General features: G+C 43.3%; 2 protein-coding genes across 3 annotated transcripts in view; one reads left to right on the forward strand and one right to left on the reverse strand.

The window, feature by feature from the left end:
• RMC1 (regulator of MON1-CCZ1) overlaps nucleotides 1–3,003 on the forward strand; it is a 16,051-nt gene extending 13,048 nt beyond the window's left edge. Inside the window, exons 14-20 of one of the 2 annotated variants that reach the window (XM_086472546.1) lie at nucleotides 189–295; nucleotides 1,004–1,123; nucleotides 1,305–1,382; nucleotides 1,542–1,646; nucleotides 1,730–1,798; nucleotides 1,941–2,166; nucleotides 2,826–3,003. In XM_086472546.1, the coding sequence (XP_086328672.1) occupies nucleotides 189–295; nucleotides 1,004–1,123; nucleotides 1,305–1,382; nucleotides 1,542–1,646; nucleotides 1,730–1,798; nucleotides 1,941–2,166; nucleotides 2,826–2,905 (785 nt within the window). In that variant the 3' untranslated portion in view covers nucleotides 2,906–3,003. The remainder of the gene's footprint in view (nucleotides 1–188; nucleotides 296–1,003; nucleotides 1,124–1,304; nucleotides 1,383–1,541; nucleotides 1,647–1,729; nucleotides 1,799–1,940; nucleotides 2,167–2,825) is intronic. The other variant, XM_086472547.1, reaches the window with a different exon arrangement.
• NPC1 (NPC intracellular cholesterol transporter 1) overlaps nucleotides 2,919–19,887 on the reverse strand; it is a 27,957-nt gene continuing 10,988 nt past the window's right edge. The window contains exons 6-25 of the mRNA XM_086472545.1: nucleotides 19,545–19,794; nucleotides 17,560–17,636; nucleotides 16,555–16,925; nucleotides 15,961–16,187; nucleotides 15,299–15,399; nucleotides 14,225–14,327; nucleotides 13,070–13,259; nucleotides 12,479–12,661; nucleotides 11,888–12,002; nucleotides 10,966–11,093; nucleotides 10,736–10,876; nucleotides 10,031–10,120; nucleotides 9,727–9,917; nucleotides 8,855–8,970; nucleotides 8,169–8,298; nucleotides 7,568–7,768; nucleotides 6,311–6,542; nucleotides 5,164–5,277; nucleotides 4,219–4,381; nucleotides 2,919–3,548 (exon numbers count right to left, since the gene is read on the reverse strand). Coding sequence (XP_086328671.1) covers nucleotides 3,466–3,548; nucleotides 4,219–4,381; nucleotides 5,164–5,277; nucleotides 6,311–6,542; nucleotides 7,568–7,768; nucleotides 8,169–8,298; nucleotides 8,855–8,970; nucleotides 9,727–9,917; nucleotides 10,031–10,120; nucleotides 10,736–10,876; nucleotides 10,966–11,093; nucleotides 11,888–12,002; nucleotides 12,479–12,661; nucleotides 13,070–13,259; nucleotides 14,225–14,327; nucleotides 15,299–15,399; nucleotides 15,961–16,187; nucleotides 16,555–16,925; nucleotides 17,560–17,636; nucleotides 19,545–19,794 — 3,206 coding nt within the window. The 3' untranslated portion in view covers nucleotides 2,919–3,465. The remainder of the gene's footprint in view (nucleotides 3,549–4,218; nucleotides 4,382–5,163; nucleotides 5,278–6,310; nucleotides 6,543–7,567; nucleotides 7,769–8,168; nucleotides 8,299–8,854; nucleotides 8,971–9,726; nucleotides 9,918–10,030; nucleotides 10,121–10,735; nucleotides 10,877–10,965; nucleotides 11,094–11,887; nucleotides 12,003–12,478; nucleotides 12,662–13,069; nucleotides 13,260–14,224; nucleotides 14,328–15,298; nucleotides 15,400–15,960; nucleotides 16,188–16,554; nucleotides 16,926–17,559; nucleotides 17,637–19,544; nucleotides 19,795–19,887) is intronic.

The following is a 19,887-nucleotide window of genomic DNA, read 5'->3' on the forward strand; positions in this document are numbered from 1 at the left end:
AGCCACCATTGCAAAGGAGTTACCTAACAGCACGAACAAATTCACCCCAGCCCCCTTTAGTTAAAATACATCTGACACGACCAAGCGCGTTTCTTTGAAGTTTAGACTGGAGATCACCTTTTGAAAAAGGCAGCATTAAAGGCCCTGGTTATTTCTCCTCATGGTTCTTTTTTTCTTAATCTTTTCAGTGCTCAGTGAGCCAGAAAGGGGATCACTGTCTGTGATTGCAACTGTTTTTGACAAACTGAATCATGAATATAAGAAGTACTTGGAAGCTGAGCAAAGCTATGCTATGGTAAGCCCTGTTAGCTACAGCAGCTTACAAAGACCAGATGATGCTATTTGCATTTCAGGTTGTATCATGGGGAAGGCATTGCTCTTTCCTGCTTAGGAAATTCAGGCCTGCTCCAAGGTCATGGCTGCTGCAGGCACGCGGCAGCAGGTCTGCTGTGCAAGGTGCATCAAGACTGTGTTGTGGCAGATGCTGCATACCTCGTCTCCAGTGTGACAGCTAACACACCCCAGGGCTTGAGAGAGAGGGTAGAAGCTCAAAAAGCAGCCTGGCATCCATATCTATCAAAATAGTTACTAAAGCACTGATTTCCTGGCCCACTACACGGACTGCACAACATGTGCAGCCCTGATGCACCTCAGAATTACTTCTGTTAAAATACCAAGTTCAAGCACTAACTCAGACCAGCCACATACTAAAAATCCTCCTGAAGCTGAGGGCCTCTGTCCACAGAGTAAGTTTGATTCATCTCCTTGCTCTGAGGCATAATAGCAGGTATATTTATAACGCTTCTAAAAGCAGTTTTAAGTTTAATACAAGAGCCCACACTGCACAGAATACATCCAGTATAACATGACCACAGATGTGAACTTGCTCAGTAACAAACCCTATTTATGGTTATGTTCCCAGTGGAGAACAGTCTCTGTACAGATGAGACTAAAACTGTGCTCCAACACTACAGTTTTCTTTAAAAAGGCTTTCTTCTCACAGGTGGTAGAAGCGGGCCTGAGTCGAAGTAATCCCCTCCTGAAACGCCCAGTCCGCACTCAAGCGGTTATTGACCAGTCTGACATGTACACACACGTTTTATCTGTGTTTACAGAGAAGAAGGTAAGTTAACTTTAAGTGCTAGTCTGGCAGCAGTCTCAGAGCAGCAAACCTAAGCTGACCACTTGAAAGAGCTGCAGAAGGCCTTATTGGCAGGACTAGGGTATTCTGATGCCCATTCTTACAGGGCTGTCCTTAAGAGGGGAAGCTATGGAAGTTCCCCCTAACGCTTTTTCTTGTCCAGGAAGCACCTCATAAGTTCACTATAGCAGTCCTGATGGAATACATCCGCTCTCTTAACCAGTTCCAGATTGCAGTTCAGGTAAAGTACTTGCATAGCAATTGTGTCACCTCACTCCATGAAGTCACATGGAGTCTCAGACCAGTGTTGGTCATGTGTCTGCATCCTCTGTAACACTGCCTTCTAGATTGTAAAAACCGGTACTGAGACATACCTTTGGTCTTCTTCCTGCGTTCACAGCACTACTTGTACGAGCTGGTCATCAAAACCCTGGTTCAACACAACCTGTTCTACATGCTCCATCAGTTTCTGCAGTACCACGTCCTCACTGACTCAAAGCCTTTGGTACGTAAGACAAGTTGCTTCAATAACCTAGCGGTGGAGGTGGGAAGTCCAGACTTTTAAGGTTATTTCTACTTTTGCCCTAGGCTTGTCTGCTCCTGTCCCTGGAAAGCATTTACCCTCCCGCACATCAGCTCTCGCTGGACATGTTAAAAGTAAGCATTTCAGACTATAGTAACTCCATGTCACATGTGGGTTAGACTTGTCAGACAGCTTACCTGACCAAGCTGAAGTGACTAGCTAGCATCTCAGTCCTTTGTTAGGAGCCTAGTCTTACAGCTGTGATTGACTTCACAGAGACTTTCCACAGCAAATGATGAAATAGTGGAAGTTCTGTTGTCCAAACACCAAGTTTTGGCTGCCTTGAGATTCATCAGGGGCATTGGAGGACACGACAGCATTTCAGCCCGCAAATTCCTTGACGCAGCGAAACAAGCAGAAGATGACATGCTTTTCTACACTATATTCAGATTCTTTGAACAAAGAAATCAGCGGTTACGGGGAAACCCTAGTTTCACACCAGGTAAGCAATAAGCAGTTAGACCAAGATACTCAGTTGCGCAAACAGAACTAGGACTTGTTTCGCTTCCAGCTGAGTCTGTGTTACAAGATAAAACTCTTGGTGCATTGTAGCCTGCTCACTTTTGAGCACAGTTCCGAAGTCAACTTGTCTCACCCCTTTGTATACTGCACCCGGGTGCAGAGGTTTAGCAGAGCCGTTATCTCCAGTTAGTGCTTTTTCCTGAAGCCAGGAACTGGGTCAAGAAACCTTTGAGTTCACTTGTCTGTTTCCACAAAAATTCAAGGCCTCCTTTCTACTACAGTTCCTCTCACTTTAAAAGCCAAGCTAAACCTGCTTGCTCCAGCACCACGTTCTTAACCACCAGCTACGCTGCAGGCACAGGGTCCCACTCCAGGATCTTGTATCTTGACAGCACTCTCACGGATACCGGTCTGCTGGTTAGATAGAGGAGCTAGGTCAGGCACCTGCTTCACCACAGGAACACTCGTCACAGGACTGGAGATACCTTGGTACTCCACTCCTTTGAAGCTGTTAAACCCCTTTACTTAAAGATAAGAACTAGTACTTATAAACTGCGGTAAGTGAAACTACACAGCCTTGCTTCTCAGTTTGAGTTTTAAGGTTAACCTTAACTTTTATTTTGCCCCCCCCCCCCTTAGGTGAGCACTGTGAAGAACATGTCACCTTCTTCAAACAAGTTTTTGGAGAACAAGCTCTCATGAAGCCCACAACATTCTGAAAGACTGTTCCACTGAAATGTATAAACTTAATTTATTGCATTTAAGTAGATTTTTGAACTACAAAATTGCTATTTTATAATAAAGTATATACAAGACATTTTGGCAAATAGTACTAAAAATATTACAACTTGTGATGGCTTCCCCCTAAAAATAGAGACAAAAATTGCATTGACCTGCATTTAAAATTAGTGTCAGTGGCTTAGCAGTCCATTCTCATACACGTCACCTCAGCTTCATTGACAGAAAAGCTACTCAACTCGCAATACAGCTGGTTTAGATTTCTAGAAGAAAAAGATGCAACCTCTTGAGAACAGAAGTGTTTGAGTAACCTTGTTAACACATCTAGTTTTAGTAATACTGTTACACAGGCCACACGTAGCATTTCCTGAGTTTAAAGCTATGTCCAAAGCTGCAGCTGGTATATCTTCCAGTTGAATCTGTGCAGGAGTCAAGTCAGTGGTGGTTACAGTGTGATAGTCATAGAACACTGCTGCGCTTCAGGTCTTACAAGGAGTTGGGCCTAAGCCACAGTTCAGAGTCCACTGAATACTGTTAAAAACTAGAAGTAGAGGAGCCTCTCCCGCTCCGTACCTCTGGTCCTCTCCTGTGCAGCACGAGTTTTAGCTTTATTTACCGATGGGCCTGAGTGAGAGAAAACAAGTTATTGCAAAGTCTCAGCGTCACAGCAGAGCAGTCATCCATCAAGAAGCAGGTATGGTCTTAGTTGTCTAGGCCCAGCTTGACCTTGATGACCCTTCAGAAGGAGGCTTCTGCTCGGCTGTGAACAGCTGGCAGCAGCAGGGGCAGCAGGCCAGTCCCCAGCGCTCTTAACCCCCTGAAGTGAGGCTCAGTTAAGAGTCTGCTTGTAAGAACTGCCCCATACACGTGGATTCCCAAACGCAGAGGACAGGTTTTTCAGGCCATCCTGACTGCAGAAGCAAGATTGTTTCTGCAAGGCAGGAACAGTGTCCCGCAGCAGGTCTGTTGTTTCCACCCACCCTCCTGTCCCCAGGTTTCGGGACGTTAATGCTGCCGCACGGGCCGAGGCAGCCACCTCGGTGGAGACCAGCACAGCGCGACCACGCGGGGCAGGCTGCGGGTGCTTCAGCCCAGGGTGCCTCTGGCAGCAGGCCTGCACTGCCACCCCTCCACCCTTGCTTTCCACCAGACCTGGCTGCATGAATGTGCCTCTGTCATTCAAGTGCCGCTTTTTTATCCTTGCAATCCTTTCCCTTTTGTGGAGGGAAAGCATCCACAGGTAGCCAGCTATTTTTGGCCAAAGGGCATTTTAGAGCAGGCTGTCACATCTTACCTATGTAACTAAGCAGAACTGGAAGAAAGATTAGTCCGTGTGTTGCTCCCAGCAGAACCATAGCTAGATACATCCTGAAGTAAAATATCTTGAAGATCTGAGATTTGGAAAAAGCCAGTACTACAATTCCTCCAAATTTGGTCAGTGTAATACCACTGAAAACCTGTCAATGAAAAAGTGTTTAAGTGATGAGTAGGGCTTTATGTAATCCATTTGCTTTAAGCATTTAACATTTGGTAAAGTTCTTGCCTAACCCAAGGCTCCTGTATGCAGCATGCCTCCTTCCCTGTTGGTCCTTAGAACCAAATCTACTCAGGAGAAGAGTTCAACTTCCTGGTCTCACCAGAACCTGACACCGCAGGACGGGCTCTGTACAACTACAAAATCCACTCTAATCTGCCCAGCCACCTAGCTGAGTTTTTACTTTAGGCAGATATGGAGGAGAGCCACTGCTGAAGCAACTCACATCCCAGGGAAGTTCCTCACCTGAGTCCAGTACATGCTTCGCCACAGTCTACTCCAACCCCACCCAGGTCGCTGATCTTAGTCTGAGTGACATGACGGTACTGCCTAAATGCTGAGCCCTGCTTGTGTTCCCAAACCTCCAACGGCATCCCATATTCAGAACAACCTTTCCCATTCCCCTCTGAGTATCTGGAAGAGAGAAGCACTTAAAGTTTAACGGGACAACTCAAGGTTAATCCAAACTATTAGTTCAGCTAAAGCTTTTAGCTCTGTTCTCTACTATTAGGTAGTAGTTACAGCAGACTAAAAATTGGAGTCTTGATCACCCTTACTGCTACTAGAAGCCTAGGCTGACCTTCAAGAGTTTTAAGTATTCCAAAGAGGCAGGCAAGGCCATCCTTACGACTTAAGGATACTGGCACAGTCTGTAAGGTTGTAACTTGGCTACCCATGCTCCCCCCCCCCCCAGTAGATACTTACTGAACTGCCCATGTGAGACAGAGCTTCTTCTGCCCGCTCTACTCTACTGCCCTTAGTACTAACAGTGAACGCTCTTGTCACGTGACTGCAGAACTCCACAGCAATACCACAACTCTACGGCGTGAAAAGAGACATGAAAGCATCATTTAGACAAGCATTTTGATGGCAAGGTCCCTACTCAGAACTCTATAGACAGGCTAGAAAGGTTCCAGCAGCTGTGATCAGTTCCCAGGGTCAGGATGTCACTGGAAGTTACAAGCGCAGCATCACTTGCTTTCTAGGGGCTGTTGCAGGGGCTGTTCAGTGTTTTACCACAGTCATCACTAACCGACCATTCATCCGTTTAAATGAATTGGAACAGGAGATCGTTGTGGAGGACAGAAGTTTCTTGATGTTGAGAAAGCTGGCTTCAGTACAGAACCCTGCACACCAAAGTCAGTTTACAGATAGTAGCTGCAGTAACGTTGCTTTCGAGTAACACTGAATACACACACTGAATTGATACCATAAAAGTTCAGCTGATTTAAGTCGTTTACCACACTGGTTGAACAGCTGGCAAATCTTAAGACTTGCATGAACATAGGCCCAATTGTAACACGGGGCAACAGTTTACTCTCTCATAACTTTCTCAGATCTGCCACAAATTGCTAGAGCACGAGGTAAACCACAGCTCCAGCACCCAGTTACTAAGGCCTGGAGTGTTTCACCAAGGGACGCTCCGCACAACTGGTTTCACCCGCTTATGCAGGAACACCACCGGTGCTAGCGCATCACAGATTACTCTGCAGAACGTAAATACAGCCGAAGCCTTAACACCACCCTAGGCATCCTTATGCTGGACAGGAACGACCTCTGTGGATGTGCAACAGCACCTAGCCTACACAGCAGCAATACAACTGGTGTTGCAGACCAGACCACCACCAGACACAGTACTGCTGTATCTTGTTGCTGTGTCTTACCAGTACTGGGACTAGGTGTCAGAATAAACCCGTTTTCTACACACCATCTAGATGTATTAAGATAATTCTGCTAGTAATGCCTGTCAAGTTTAGTAGCAAGTACTACTCAGTATCATGAATACCTACATAAGACATACAGAACTGTTCAAGACTCTCAAACAGAAGCAGAGGTACGTCTGCTAACTTACCATGACAAGATTTACTAATGAAACTGCATTCAAGCTGATGCCCCAGAGCCACATCACTCCAAACATGTTGATGATTATCATAGCAATAGTTATTGAAACTACAGCAGCAGCCCACACCTCAAAGCCGAGCAGCACGGTTGTCACCAAAAATATCGATCCCAAGGAGATGCAGAGATTAAAGATGGCATCATGCACAATTGTCAAGTACTGTTCATAGAAGACATAAAACACACTGCGGAGAAAAGAGAAGCTGCAGTTAGCCATCTTCCTTGTTATATGCTAATATCAGATGAGCTTCTGTGCTAAGGATAAAGTAGTTCCCTCCTCAGAGGAGCCAAGGTGCAAACTAATTCATAGTCTAAAGACACAAAGCGTATTGGCCTTCTGTCTTACTTTCTTAGGATGGTTAAAGCACCACAAGGGCTGCAAGGAAGAACACTGTATTTTATTTTTGCCCTTCCTCAGCTAAAGCAGAAAAGCTGGGGTTTAGAGATCCAACAGGAACCGGCTTCTGAGCATCAGTGGAACGACTCCTGCAGAACACTGGCTGCTATACAACAGCTCTTCACTAACACTTGCAACAGAGGTTGCATCTGGAAGTCACGGAAATTCCCACACTTTAAGATAAGCAGCTACAGTAGCTGCCAAAGGCAGTTCCTCAGATGGATGGTGGTACCCGCAGGAACTGCTGCAGAGGGTCTGAACTGATCCATTATGCAGCAAGACCATGCAGATGGATGGGATTCTTTGAGGCAGAGCATTAGTATTTCAGCTGTACAGGTACCAATTCTAACTCGGTTTCACTGCTGTATTCTCAGAGTCTTTAGTACCTTAACCATGCAAGCATCAGACAAGCAGTACTTTACATCACTGCTGCCTTTGCTGTAAGTTTAAATAACAAGTCTGAAGTCAATACATTGACATCACAGCTTGCAACGACCCAGCTCAACACATCTGCTTAAGTCAGAACTATTAAAGCCTACTAGGAAAGCTAGGAAGTGCCCAAGCTGAAGCCAAAGCTACCTTTGTAGTGAAGGACAGGTTTCCTGATTTAAGTTATCAACCACAGTAAAGAGAAGTTAGTGCTGTGGATGCAAGTTGTGGGGTTTTGTGGTTTTGCTGGGCATTCCAGAGTCTTTATATTTCCTCCTGTTCAACAAAGCTCAAGACTCAAGTCTCTCATGTTATTAACCAGTACCTTTTCGCAGTTCCTCAAGTTGAATATCCATCACTAAGGCAAGAAAGATCTAAGCATACCTGTAAGGAAACACCCGGTAGTTCTTCTCTTTGATGCCCATGGTTTCAGTAATGTTGTCAGCTATAACCCGTGCTTTCTTCATAGCATCAATAAAATCAGATGATGTTTTCAGTACAGTATGGTAAGTCATAAAATAAGTAGCTCCAACATCAGATTTGTTGTTTATAAAGTTGACAGCAGAGTTATACGCAGCATGGCCTCTATATAAACACAGTAACATTGTAGATGTCAATGTCTGTGAGCGCCATTCAAACTTATTAGCTTTTCTAACTCATAATCTTGTTTCTAATGGTTTCCAAAACTGGTAAAGCTTCAGAGCACAATACATTTCAAGACTGCAGAGGATATACTACCGCAGGCTGACTGCAGAAGTTGTTTCTCTATGTACAGGGGAAAGCTGCTGCTCCGTTTAGTTGATGATGCGTTTGTTTTCCCAGTTTTGTTTCAGAAAATACCATAGAACAAGCGAGATGTCAGTGTTTGTATGACTTTTAGAAGGACAGCAGATATCCAGCCTTGCAGACATAAAGAAGTCACGCTTACAGAGCGAGTATCTTTGACATACTGGTCTGAGGAAGATACAGAGAATACAGCTCTTACCCTTTGCCACATTTAGGATTAGGGTTGTCTGACAGGAACATTGGCAAAAATGTCATGAATTCTTTGCCCTGCGGTCTCTGCTTGCCTTCTTGAGTCAGTGGTCGACAACGAGTGCAGGATGGATCAGTGACTGAAGAAATACAGGAAGAAGGTCAGCTACAGGATCAAGTATTCTTTGTCGTAACACTAGTAACTTCTGGCTTGCAATACTGCTGGATACAATGCCATAAAAAGCATTTTCACTGGTGAAATAACTGATCAGCCCTGAAATTCTGTACAAAATTTTAGTCCTTTATTTTTTATTTATTACTACTAAGGCAAGGGCTACCAGAGAACTCAGTTACTTGTGCACTATCTACATTACACCCAGTGAGAACTACACCAAACTGAAGGATCCGAACAAAACCAGAGCACTAAGTTTGTGTGCGCTAATGAAACCAGCAGAAGGATCAAAGTTTTTGTAACAAGTTATTCTTGGAATAGTCATTACATTGGCTGTCTAGGTAGGCTGTCTTCAGCCTGCAGCATTCCAGTAGAGTGTTTAAGTTCATGTAAACAGCAGTTCAAACAAATTAGAGAGGCGCCTGCTCACAGTAAGAAAGAGGATTCACCTGATTCATACCACCATAAAATGTTTTGGCTGTTAAACCAAGCTAATCCCCCAGCAACAAGGTGGACGCTAATACCTGAAGCATTGCAAAACTGTCCAGTGGTATTGTAGACTCTGCAACAGGATGACTGTGGCTTCACCCAGTCAAAGTAGTCATCAATCCAGGACGATGGGGCATAGCCTATCCTTGTGCTAATAAAACAACGTAACAGATCCATCATCAGTGATTTTATGCTTCATTCCAGAACACACCCCTTGATCTCTCCAGTGCTGACTTCAGCCACGTCAGCTCATCCTGGTCCAAGCTACTTCCACGTAGTTCCCTGCTCCAGTACCCCACCCAAGAACCAGTCTTGCTCGTAACACTGCAGCTAGCAAACAGCAGGAGCTTCTTCCCTGCATTCAAGTTCCACTGCCAAGCTCAGCTTTCCCTTCCCCTGTCCACTCTGTGCCCCATCCTATTCCAGATACTGTTGCCCCAGTTTTCAAGCAAGGTTCCTCCTTCAGTTAGGCTGAAGTAAAACTACAGTGGAAGGAATCCAAGTTGTTAGCTACTGAACTCCAGGTACAATTCCTGCTTAGCCTTACTAGGCTAGTTCATCCACCAAGTTTAAAAGCTCAGCATGCAAGTCATTCTCCAGGAAAGCTTAACCATACTGAGAGGTTTTAATGAGTTTTTGTTCCTACCATTCCCAGGTTCCTTGAAGGATCAAGCCCCTTTCCAAAACCCAAGTATATCAATATATCCCACTAGTCCAGAGGTTTTATCCTCATTGTAGATGGCCACAGCTTCTCCCCTTCTTCCCCTCCCAAAACCTCAGTCTAAAGCAAGTGCCATAGAGCACCAGTTGCACAATCAACAGCTGAGCCAGAACTAAATTGAAAGAACACACTGTTCAGCCATACCTCTTCCATGTGCCTATGCAGAGAAAAGCATGAAAGACTTACTAGCTACTGATTTCCGCAGCATTGAAGACTTGCTGGACAAGTGAATCATTATTACATCCCATTCCACCACACACCATGTTCTGTCCTTCCAAAGAGGTGTAGTTGTGCCCTTCTTCTAGGACAAAATAGACAGGAGGACCTGCATGCAGGTACTTGCCGAGCTGGGTGAAGTAATCCATTACATAGGAGTCCTTAAAGAGAAAGTTTTGAGTTACTGTTACGTAACGTTGAGGAGGCACACCAAGAGAGCAAGGGTTCAATTCGGCCACAAACTGCTGAAAAGCAACGCAATCTTGCGACTTACATCTGGCATTGAGAGAGACTGATCCAGTCCAATCTCTACGTTGTGCATAACGGCTGTACTGAACGAGAGAACACCCACAAACACTGCTACCTGCAGAAAAGTGAATTCATGGAAGTGAGAACTCTACAGAAAAAAACAAGCAACAGAAGTAATTCACCAAGTTGATAGGAACCATGTGAAGAGGCTCCAGTCGAAGTACGCTACCCAGGCTTAGTACAACAGTGGCAGTAAGACCTAGCTACTCAGAGTTCCCTTTGAAGCCAGAAGGGAAAACTTATACTTAGAAGGCAGCAGCGAAAGATACACCAAACACTTTCAGTCAATAAGCACAGTAACCTCAAACAATCACAGATTCAGCAACACCACTCTGGCAGGGGGGGTTGGACTAGATGATCCTTTGAGGTCCCTTCCAACCTCTAACATTCTGTAAGATGCTGATTTTTGACATATGCCTAAAGCAACTTGCTTGCCAGCAATGCAACTCTTAAATCTGGGCCTTGGACAACCCAAAGTCAAGCCTCTTATTTATTAGAAATTCCCTTGCAGTTACAAAAAGCTTATTCCAATACTAATGCTGAAAACAAAAATCCTAGAAGCTTCGTTTGTTTCATTGTGTTGAAGATTTTTCTTCACTATGAGACCTTTAGGCTTACTACACTTTTGCTGAAGTTTAATGACTGCTTACTGTAAACAGAGTATACGTACTACTATTGGTCTCATCCAATCCTTAAGCAAGTATGGAGAATACAGATTTTTGAAGAACAGAAATAAGATGCTCTCAGAACGCTGGACTCCACTTGTTTCTTCATTGCTTTTGATGCAACACAGAATATCCAGTCTATTCCTCTGAAAATTGATGAAATGCCAGGTTTAGTACAGGTCTGCAGAAGATGGCATCTGTATTACACTGCAGTTACAGCTGCATTTGTACTCACCTCTTGACGCTTAATATCCAAGCCCAGGAGACTTACAAAGCAAGTGACTTGAAGAATAAAGTCTATGAGCACAGCCATTCCAGCAAAAAGGGAGAACGTGCGAACCGCTGGCATCGTAGACAGTGTCCCTGAAGGAAGTGACCCAGTTTGTGAAACAAGCAAGCTCCCTTCCCTTAGAAATGCATAAGCATTTCCCAGACAGATACCCAATTTAAGTGTCAGCAGGACAAAGAGCCTTTCTCTTCAGGGTAAAGAAAACGGCCGATACAAGCCTGGCTACAACTTCTGTCTTTGACCCGTCTGACAGCGTTAAGGCAGTGCCAAAAAGTAACAAGCTCACCAGTCTCCTGCAGGCTGCGTAAGAGGGCAGCTACGGAGTGCTGTCAAGGAAGATCTTGCTTCAATATTAAGCCACTGAATGCAAGTTGAACCAATGGCTAATTACACCCCAGGTAAACAAGTTCATTATGAGAAGGACAATTTATACTTGACAGGTAACAACGTAAGATATGCCTCTAACAGATGCTGTAAGAGAAAGCCTCAAACATCACCTGTCATGGGGCATTTTTCCAAGCAGTGGCAAGATGGCTGAACGCAATGTAGGAGCCAGTACACCCAGACACCTGGTATATTACTAAGGCCAAATTTAGACTTGTCAGTCACTTCCAATCAGCAAAAAGCTCCAGCCTTCCAAGCTGAAGAGCTTGACAGATTCAGCATTACATCTTTTTAACTGTGCCAGTCTCAAAGTACTGCAGTGCCTACCCTCAGCAGAGGTCAAGTTAAACTTGATGATAGCAATGAACAACTAAGCTAATCTTGCTCTACAAATTCTTGCTTTGTTTTTACATTCTAGTTTTGCATTTATCCTTGCAACATGCAGGTATAAGGCCCTTATCTTCAATTATTAAAGAAGTCTTACCAAGAAAGAATGCCACAGTCTCCGAAAAAGACGAGAGAAACATACTGGGTGCCACATCTCCCAAGACTCTGCCAATCTGTTTATCCAGAGTTTCACCCTGAAGGCGCTCATCTCTCTGTTTTAAGGCAATAATTTACTGTAATTAGGAATCATGCAATTTAGAAAGTGCTTTCACATATGGCTTAAAAAAAAAAACCCTTTCAAACATCCCAAACTATCTTTTATTCTTTTCACTGCATTAACATGAGTTAGACAAAAAAAAGCAGAGATTCTTCAACACAAAAGCAGCGTGAACATCCCCTGTCACCTTGCTTCAAACTTAACTGAGAGTACAGTAGTAGGTTCAGTACAAACATTAAACGAGCTTGATATTAACCTGCACTAAGAAAAAGTAGAGGTTTTAAGTTTTTGGGGGGTGGGGGTGGAAATGTACTTATAATCTTGCCTCTCTTCAAGACCGCTAGTTATCCTGTGAGAGTCCAGAGCTGCTCAGACTGGGCTGAGCACTGGAATGCAGACCTTCTGCTCCAACTTAACAGTCTTCAAAGATAACAGGCACATTTAGAAGAGTCTGTATGAAAGAATACATACCTGAAGTGTTTGGACTATAATGAAAATGTTGTCCACCCCAATAGCCAGCACCAAGAAGGGAATTACTTCTATCACAATCAGTGTCAGCGGGATTCCGAAGTAACTGAAAATACCTATAGAACATGCCACTGAGCTCAGTACAATCAGGATGCCTGCAATGCCCAGGGAAATCTTTGAATCCACCTAAAAAAGTTGTAGTGACTGTCAACCAAACCAGCATCATCACACAGGACACATTATAGCAATGGCAAAAAACATATTCTTACATTTAGTGTAGTTAGTAGAAAGCTTACTTTTCTGGTTCTTTTGAAGATCCAGATATATTTAAAAAACCTTGAAGCTACAAACCGTAAAGCTTAAGTTAACTGCACATTTCAAGTGAAAATAGACTTAGTTGAGGCTATGAAGCACACATGAATTGTCAAGCACGACAAGAAGGACAATGCTCCCCCTAGCTCCTGCCCAAGGAGAACTCAATGCTTCAAGACAAGACTGAATATCAGCATTCTGCAAAAATATTTAAGTCACTTAAAGCAAAGACAAACTAGTCAAAAAGCTTCAGTGTTTTAGCAAAGAGAACTATACACGTACCAGCAGTCTTCTACAGCTCTGGATATGTCCCAAAGCGATGGAGATGTACACAAACATTACCATATAGCTTATCAACACAGTGCCAACATCACTGTTACTTTCACGGTTGATTTCATCTTCAATACTCCGTTCAGCGGAAAACGATATAGTTAAGTTTGGGTTATCATAGTTCTTCATAAAATTAATAAACCTAAAAAAAAAATAATAGTCAGTCACACTTTAAAGGATAAAACATCTTTTATTAGAAATACCTGGAAGTCTGTTGGAGTTCGAGGCAGAAGTTAAACCATCTGTGTGGTACAAGAGGGCACTGTGGCCAGAGAGTACTTTGAGGGACCTTCCTCATTTTTAAAAGAGGGGTGCTGGCTACACATCCCTAGAACTCTGCTCCAAGCACTAGAAATACACTACGCTGAAATACTTTCCATGCCCTCTCCAGAGTCTGAGGACAGGTATCTTGCGTAAGCATAAGCCATTTCAAAGTGTAAGTGCAGTTTTCCCCAAAGCTAGACCCAGAAGTACACACACAAGATACGACTGCAGCTCGCTTACAGTACTTGAACAATCGATTAGCTCTTATTTCAGTTCCCCTAACGGAAGGGAGGTGCTTGTGATGCAGGTAGACACTAGTTATACTTGTACTTAAGTCTCAGACTTTCTAGTACAGTAGTTTTCATCTGAACTGTTTGTTAGCCAGAGCAGTTAACCTGTGTAAGCCATCAGCTCTTCAAGATGGTGAAGGGGATAAAAGCTTTAGATCCTCATCTGGAAGATGTTTTTAAAAATTTAAGTTTAAGGATAATGCTGGACCTTTCCACTGGTGGTTAACAGTCCAGTAGATTGAAGAGTCTACACCTCTGTAATTCTAGTCAAAGTAAAATATATCAAATCCTTTCTAAAGTTACTTATCAGCAAGTACTACCGGACCAGGTGGTCACTAACAAGACTAGAATCTATCTCCTCAAAGCAAATGGAGTACTCCAGATAAAGTGAAAGTCTTATCACCAGTATAGCCTGTCCTTGACCAGTTTTGCTGCCTCTCAAAACATCCCCATAGTCATACTGAGAAACTGCCAGTACAGTAGTTTTTCAGGTACCTCACTTAAAGCTGCTCTAAGTAATGGATGCATTTCAGAATACAGGAAGCCTACTTACTCTTTTTCCCAGGCCAAGGCTTTCATTAGCTTTCTTGAGTCATTGTAGTAGTTGTTGACAGGAAAAGTAATAACAAGAGCTGTAGCATTATTATAGTTATCATCTATAGAGTAGGAAAAAAAAAAAGGTCAGGCATTATAAAACAGAGCTTACATTCCAGTACAAGCAGGTACAAGTTTAAAATGAGTACTGTCCAAAACAACCCCATCCCTACAACTCTTTTAAATGCAATCTGTTTAACAACACTGAGTTCTCAAACACAATATACTGAAATAAGAAAAGAAGCTGTTATCAGTCATAAGCACCGCAGACTGTATTCAAAAGTAATTATTCATTATTTACCGTGTTCACGGCACCCCAACATTAAACTGTTGCATGGTTAGACAAAGGCTTACTCTATCACCAGTCCTTGTGGCTTTCCATTTAATGAGAAACAGGATGTGGTTTCCTACACACTGTGCCTCTTGCATACTTAGATTTTACTCAAACTACAAAACCCTACAGTTTAATCAAGAAGTGCTTGCCTTCAAAGGCCATTTTAGTACATCTGTGTTTGATGTATTTACCCTGTTATGTTTAATTGGATTAATTGCTTGAACAAAATTCTGGCTTCAGAATAATTATGAAAGGATATCATCCTTTGTGAACACCTTAATCTATTCTTAACTTCTTTGTCAGAATAAAGTTTTGTCACTGATCTAACTTAAAAGCAAAATACATTCACATCCCAGCATGTCAACCTGAGATACTTCACACCTCTAGCCTCCAGAAACCAGAGATACTTTAGCAGGCCCAAAGCAGACTGAACATTTTCGTACTTGCCCACAGGACATGTATGTTCCAGCGATAGCCTGCTTGCATTCTGCACCTCCAGAGCAGCCTGCCTCCAATCTCAGCACTCACCTACTGCAAAGTTATTTCAAATATCCCTTACTTACCGACAGTTTAAAAAAACTCCAGTTTCTCTGGAGAGCATTTAAACATCGGTGTTAAATGAGAATGCACCTTCAGTGCCAGAGACAGCACACCAGTACATACTCTCGAGACAAACTGCAGTACTGTTTTGCCACCTACCGTCATATCCTCCCAACACCAGCCATGGAAACACAGGTCCACCAAAAGTTCCTAAGCAGGGATCGTGAAGCAAGCTTGTGTCATTCAGTGATGCTGGAGCCCTAGAGATCACCAGCAATAACTGTTAGCTTCTGCTTGACAGCTGAGGCTCAGCACCACAGGACAAAACAAGTAAAAAGCTGTGGCGTTATAACTGACTATCAAGAGAGAAACTAGGTAAGACCACGAGTGATACACTGCCCTTGTGCTATGTTTGCTTGGAATTTAAATACAGTTTTAGAAGTGTCTTCCTTATAGTTTCTAAGACAGGGCATAGCTTCTACCCAACTGAACAATAAACTTGAGTGAAAGCTTAGAAACTGTCTTCTGTTACAGAACTCTACTTCTCAGAAGCATTTGAAATGTGTTTAAGGTAAACCAGAGCCAGTGTCTGCACCAAACCAAGCTTAACTGGAAACCTGATTAAAATGTAACTCCTGCTGAAGTACCGAGACACAGAAACACAAGCAACCTATATTTATCTGCTGCTCCACATAGTACTGCGAGTTTAAAAAGGGGGTAAGAAAAAGTTCAAGGGGCAGTCTTGCTAGTTTTGTTTGCCAGCAAGACAAAGACCTAGTTGGCCTACAGTTTGAAAAAACCCACGTAATCATACTACTTACCGCACACAGTATAAGAAGTGAGTGTGGTAGTCAGCATAGACAAAGAACTCGTCCCCAATCGTGTGATCTAGAACAGAATGACTGTTCTGAAAGTAGTTGAGTACACTCAGTATAGTGCAGTTATTGTTGTAGGGAGCAAGAGGAGCCAGGCAAATGTCTTTCAGCATTACAGTCTCATTGTCAAAAGAGGCAGTTATGTTGACAATAGCATCCTGCAAATCCAGTACCTTGGAAAAAAGCAAACCAAACCGTAGTTTAAAGAACAGCACAAGAAAGCATCTGCCTTGCAAACAGAACTTAAGTGCATGTTATAGTCCCGTAAGTTCCCAGAGACAGCGGCACATGTCAACAGAAGCACATTACTAAGCCTATTGTTTCCGCATTCGCACTAAGAACACTTACCGCAACAGCTGGCAAGTCTATCTCTAACAGACAGGTTTGCAGCAAAAAGCTTCTGTAGAAAGACTAGGATTTTTAATATGAATATCTAGTGATGGTTTTGATGGACACATGGCATGACAGATGGAAGCCAACTCCGTATGGTTATACCCGTTAGGTATGTTTAGGTCTTTGCTCTTGGAAAGTCCAAATTACCTGATGGAGAATCTCTTTGGTAAGCGGAGGCCCAAAAGGTGTATCTGCTCCTGATGGGTAAGGCGAATAAGTGTCTGGATGGCTGTTTGGCGCTTGAATAATAAGTTGTTCAGTACGAAAGAAGGGCCCAAAGTGTGTGTCAAAGTACTCCTTCTCCTTGCGAGCCTGGCTGCTCGGGGCTGACCAAAGATCTACAGGGTTTGTAGTTGCTTTGATATATACGAAGCCCGAGCAGCACATTGCAATGAAGACCACAGAGAAGAGGATAACGGGACGTGGATTTCTGACACAGAAGGCCCCCCATGACATGAATGTCATCCTTAAGCCATTCTCAAACCTTTCACCAAGCCTTTCACCACAGGTAATTGCCCCTGTAAGAGCAAGAAGCAAACAGTAACTGTTCAAGAAGTCAGTTAAGCAGCATTTTCTTCAAGTCCACTGAGAGATGAAATTTTATTCTAGCTCTGTTTAAAAATAAGCACCAGCAACTATGTCTGCACTGACAGTCAGACCCAGGGACCAGTCCTTGACTGAGGTCAAGGGGGCAAAAACCAGTTTGTACTCTGCCCCTTCTAATATAAGGCTGCCTTTGACAGCAGCAGGCAAAGCAAATACAGGCAGGCAGCAGCTAACGGATACATCAGCATCACAATGAGCCACCTCAGCCTCCGCACAACTTTGAATGAATACATGGATGGGTCAGAACATGATCAACTTGATTTTAGCATCATGTTGCCCCCTCCATCCCCAGCTACAAAGCACTCCAGAGCTTCCCGTTAGCATCGCTAGATCCCCAAACTGTGCACCCAGGGCTTTCAGCATCCAGCAAAACAGGGTGAAGTACTACTCTAAAAGAAGGGAGATACTGGCCAAAAGACTGAAATAAAGCCCTGTAAGAATGGATTACATGGCCTAACGATGCTGAAATTCTAGAGCCCATCCACAGGAAGGGGATGCACTCAGGCTGAGATTCTAATAAACCAATCACCCTTATCCAAGACATACCATTGTCACGATGGGAATTCACCGAAAAGGCTATATTGCTGTCTATTGGTGTGTACTCTGAGACAAAGTGCCGCCTCCTGCAAGACAAAAAGCTATGTTACCCTGCTCCTCCCCTAAAAGGTATCTTCTGGGATTTGTACAGTAAGAACAGAGTCCAGTGCTAGTAATAAATTTGATATTTGACTCCTGCAGAATCTACAGGCACTGTGTTCCCCCTACATCCATCCACTCAAGATCAGTGGTCTCCAGCTTTACCTTTGGAACAACTTACAGTCATATCGGCCGTCTCAAAGTTTTCCACCTTGGATCATGCACTCGTTCCTTACACATCTTTACAAGATCAGTATCATTAACAAAACAGATAATCTCTTTAAACTGATCATAACAGAGTGATAACATTTGCAAGAGGTTTCCACATTAGAAGCATTTTACTTCTTTAGTCAAATTGCTTAAGTTACACCTACTTAGCCTGAAGAAATGGGGAAATAAGGAAAAAGGAAAGTAAGGTACTTCCTCCCTGTCCTGGAGACAGGCAAGTCATAACAGAACATTATGACAGACCTATATTGCTTATGCTCATTCCTGATAAACGCAGCAGGAGGTAAGTTCCATAGCCTCCTCGTGGTAATCTAATCAGTTCTCCAATTAGGGCAGCCAATTTGAGCTATGAGCCAGACATCTCCAACACCCTTACCATTTAATGTAGTTTACTACCCATATTGCCCAGTAAGATAAGGCTGCTGAGCATGTCATAAGTCTGTTGCATCCACTATCCTTTTCCACACAGATTTAATTACACAGCAATTTCAGATTCCTGGTTATAACTGAACAATATTAAAGTCGCACTGAAAAGTACCACCATACTTAAGGAAATTAAGATAGCAGAAACCCCTGGAAAGTGCTGTTAAGAACTATTAATAGGTTTCCACTGCTCCAGACTGCTAGCACAGCTACCCCGAAGCATTTATAGCTACAGCTACTCGTGCATTTTACCAGCGAGTGCCACATGGCACAGAGAAGCTGGCTTGCTGCCCTTACTTTACAAAATGCTCTGTAATTACTGGAAGCCCAGCTTTTAATTTTTTCAAAACGGGAGACTAAGGAAAAGTATTCACGACTTCATTTGCAAAAGGACAATGATAGCTTTCCTGCAGACTAATACTTGTAACAAAACAACGTCATGAGCGCATGTGGCTGCCGATACTAGATCTTGTTCTCTCCCAATGATCCTGAACTGGGTTCCTACAATCCCATTATATTTAAGTCAAACTTTTAGCCATTCTTTCCCTCTCAGCCACACCTGACAAAGCATGGTGTGTTAAACACTTTGCTGCACGTGTGAAAACGGCCAGAAGTAATAAAGGTTTTAGTGACACCGCATGTGGTAAACTGGCCTCTCTGTCGCTGGAGTTTTCCAGCTTGTTCCAATTACAACTTAAGGAACAAATGATTTGAGGAAGAGAACAGGATTGCATTTTTAGTCAGACAGGTTCTCCTGATCTAGTCTTAAACATTGTAAAACCCCACAGCTTCCAGAAGTTTGACATTTTTGTATGAAGGCAGTTCACGGCTCCTGGAAGGCAGTGCTCTGGTATCTTAACGCACACCACCCAAGAACAGACACAGCTGAACTGAGACTTTACTCTTTACCACAAAGTCTTAATGTTAATCAGATCAAGCAGATCTATGCATTTCCCCAGACTTTTGCATACTCTCAAGTTCTTGCTTATGAAATACGTAGATTTGTGTATTTGATCCTGTAGTTAGGGATGCTATGAGAGCTGCACATCAACTAAACCAACTTCTGCACTGACCTTCTACCACATGGTTTTAGGTGTTAGAACACTCCCTCCAAGTATAAGCATCTGCCACAGAACATGACTTTTGGCTGGGTGAAGTAGAGACATAAGCATTCTGTCCTGGGCAAAGAAGTTTCCAGGGAAAAGGCAAGTGACTTTCAGAGCTGAGCATTTTGAACGCTTTACCTGTAACACCAGACTCCAAAAATTAGTGCAAAAAATATGAGCAGAAATCCCATGTAGGAGATCCACATGATGACATACACAGCATCCAAACCAAACAAAAGCCAAGGAGTAGGCAATGGAGGCGGCTGAGGTTTTGGACCACAAACAATTGAACAGTCCTGACAGCTGCATGGTCCTGTCGAATCGTCCACAGACTCATTACAGCCTTTGGTAGCATTGTTCATAGGATTCATTCCATGGACAGGAACATCTGTGACAAATCACAAGTTGCAGAGCCAGTTTACTACCAGGTAAAAATTCAGACCTCCACAAACAAGCTTCCAGTCAAATGAGTTAACCCTTT

This window comes from Leptosomus discolor, chromosome 13 (assembly GCF_034619465.1).
Source record: "Leptosomus discolor isolate bLepDis1 chromosome 13, bLepDis1.hap2, whole genome shotgun sequence".
Taxonomy (NCBI): Eukaryota; Metazoa; Chordata; class Aves; order Leptosomiformes; family Leptosomidae; genus Leptosomus; species Leptosomus discolor.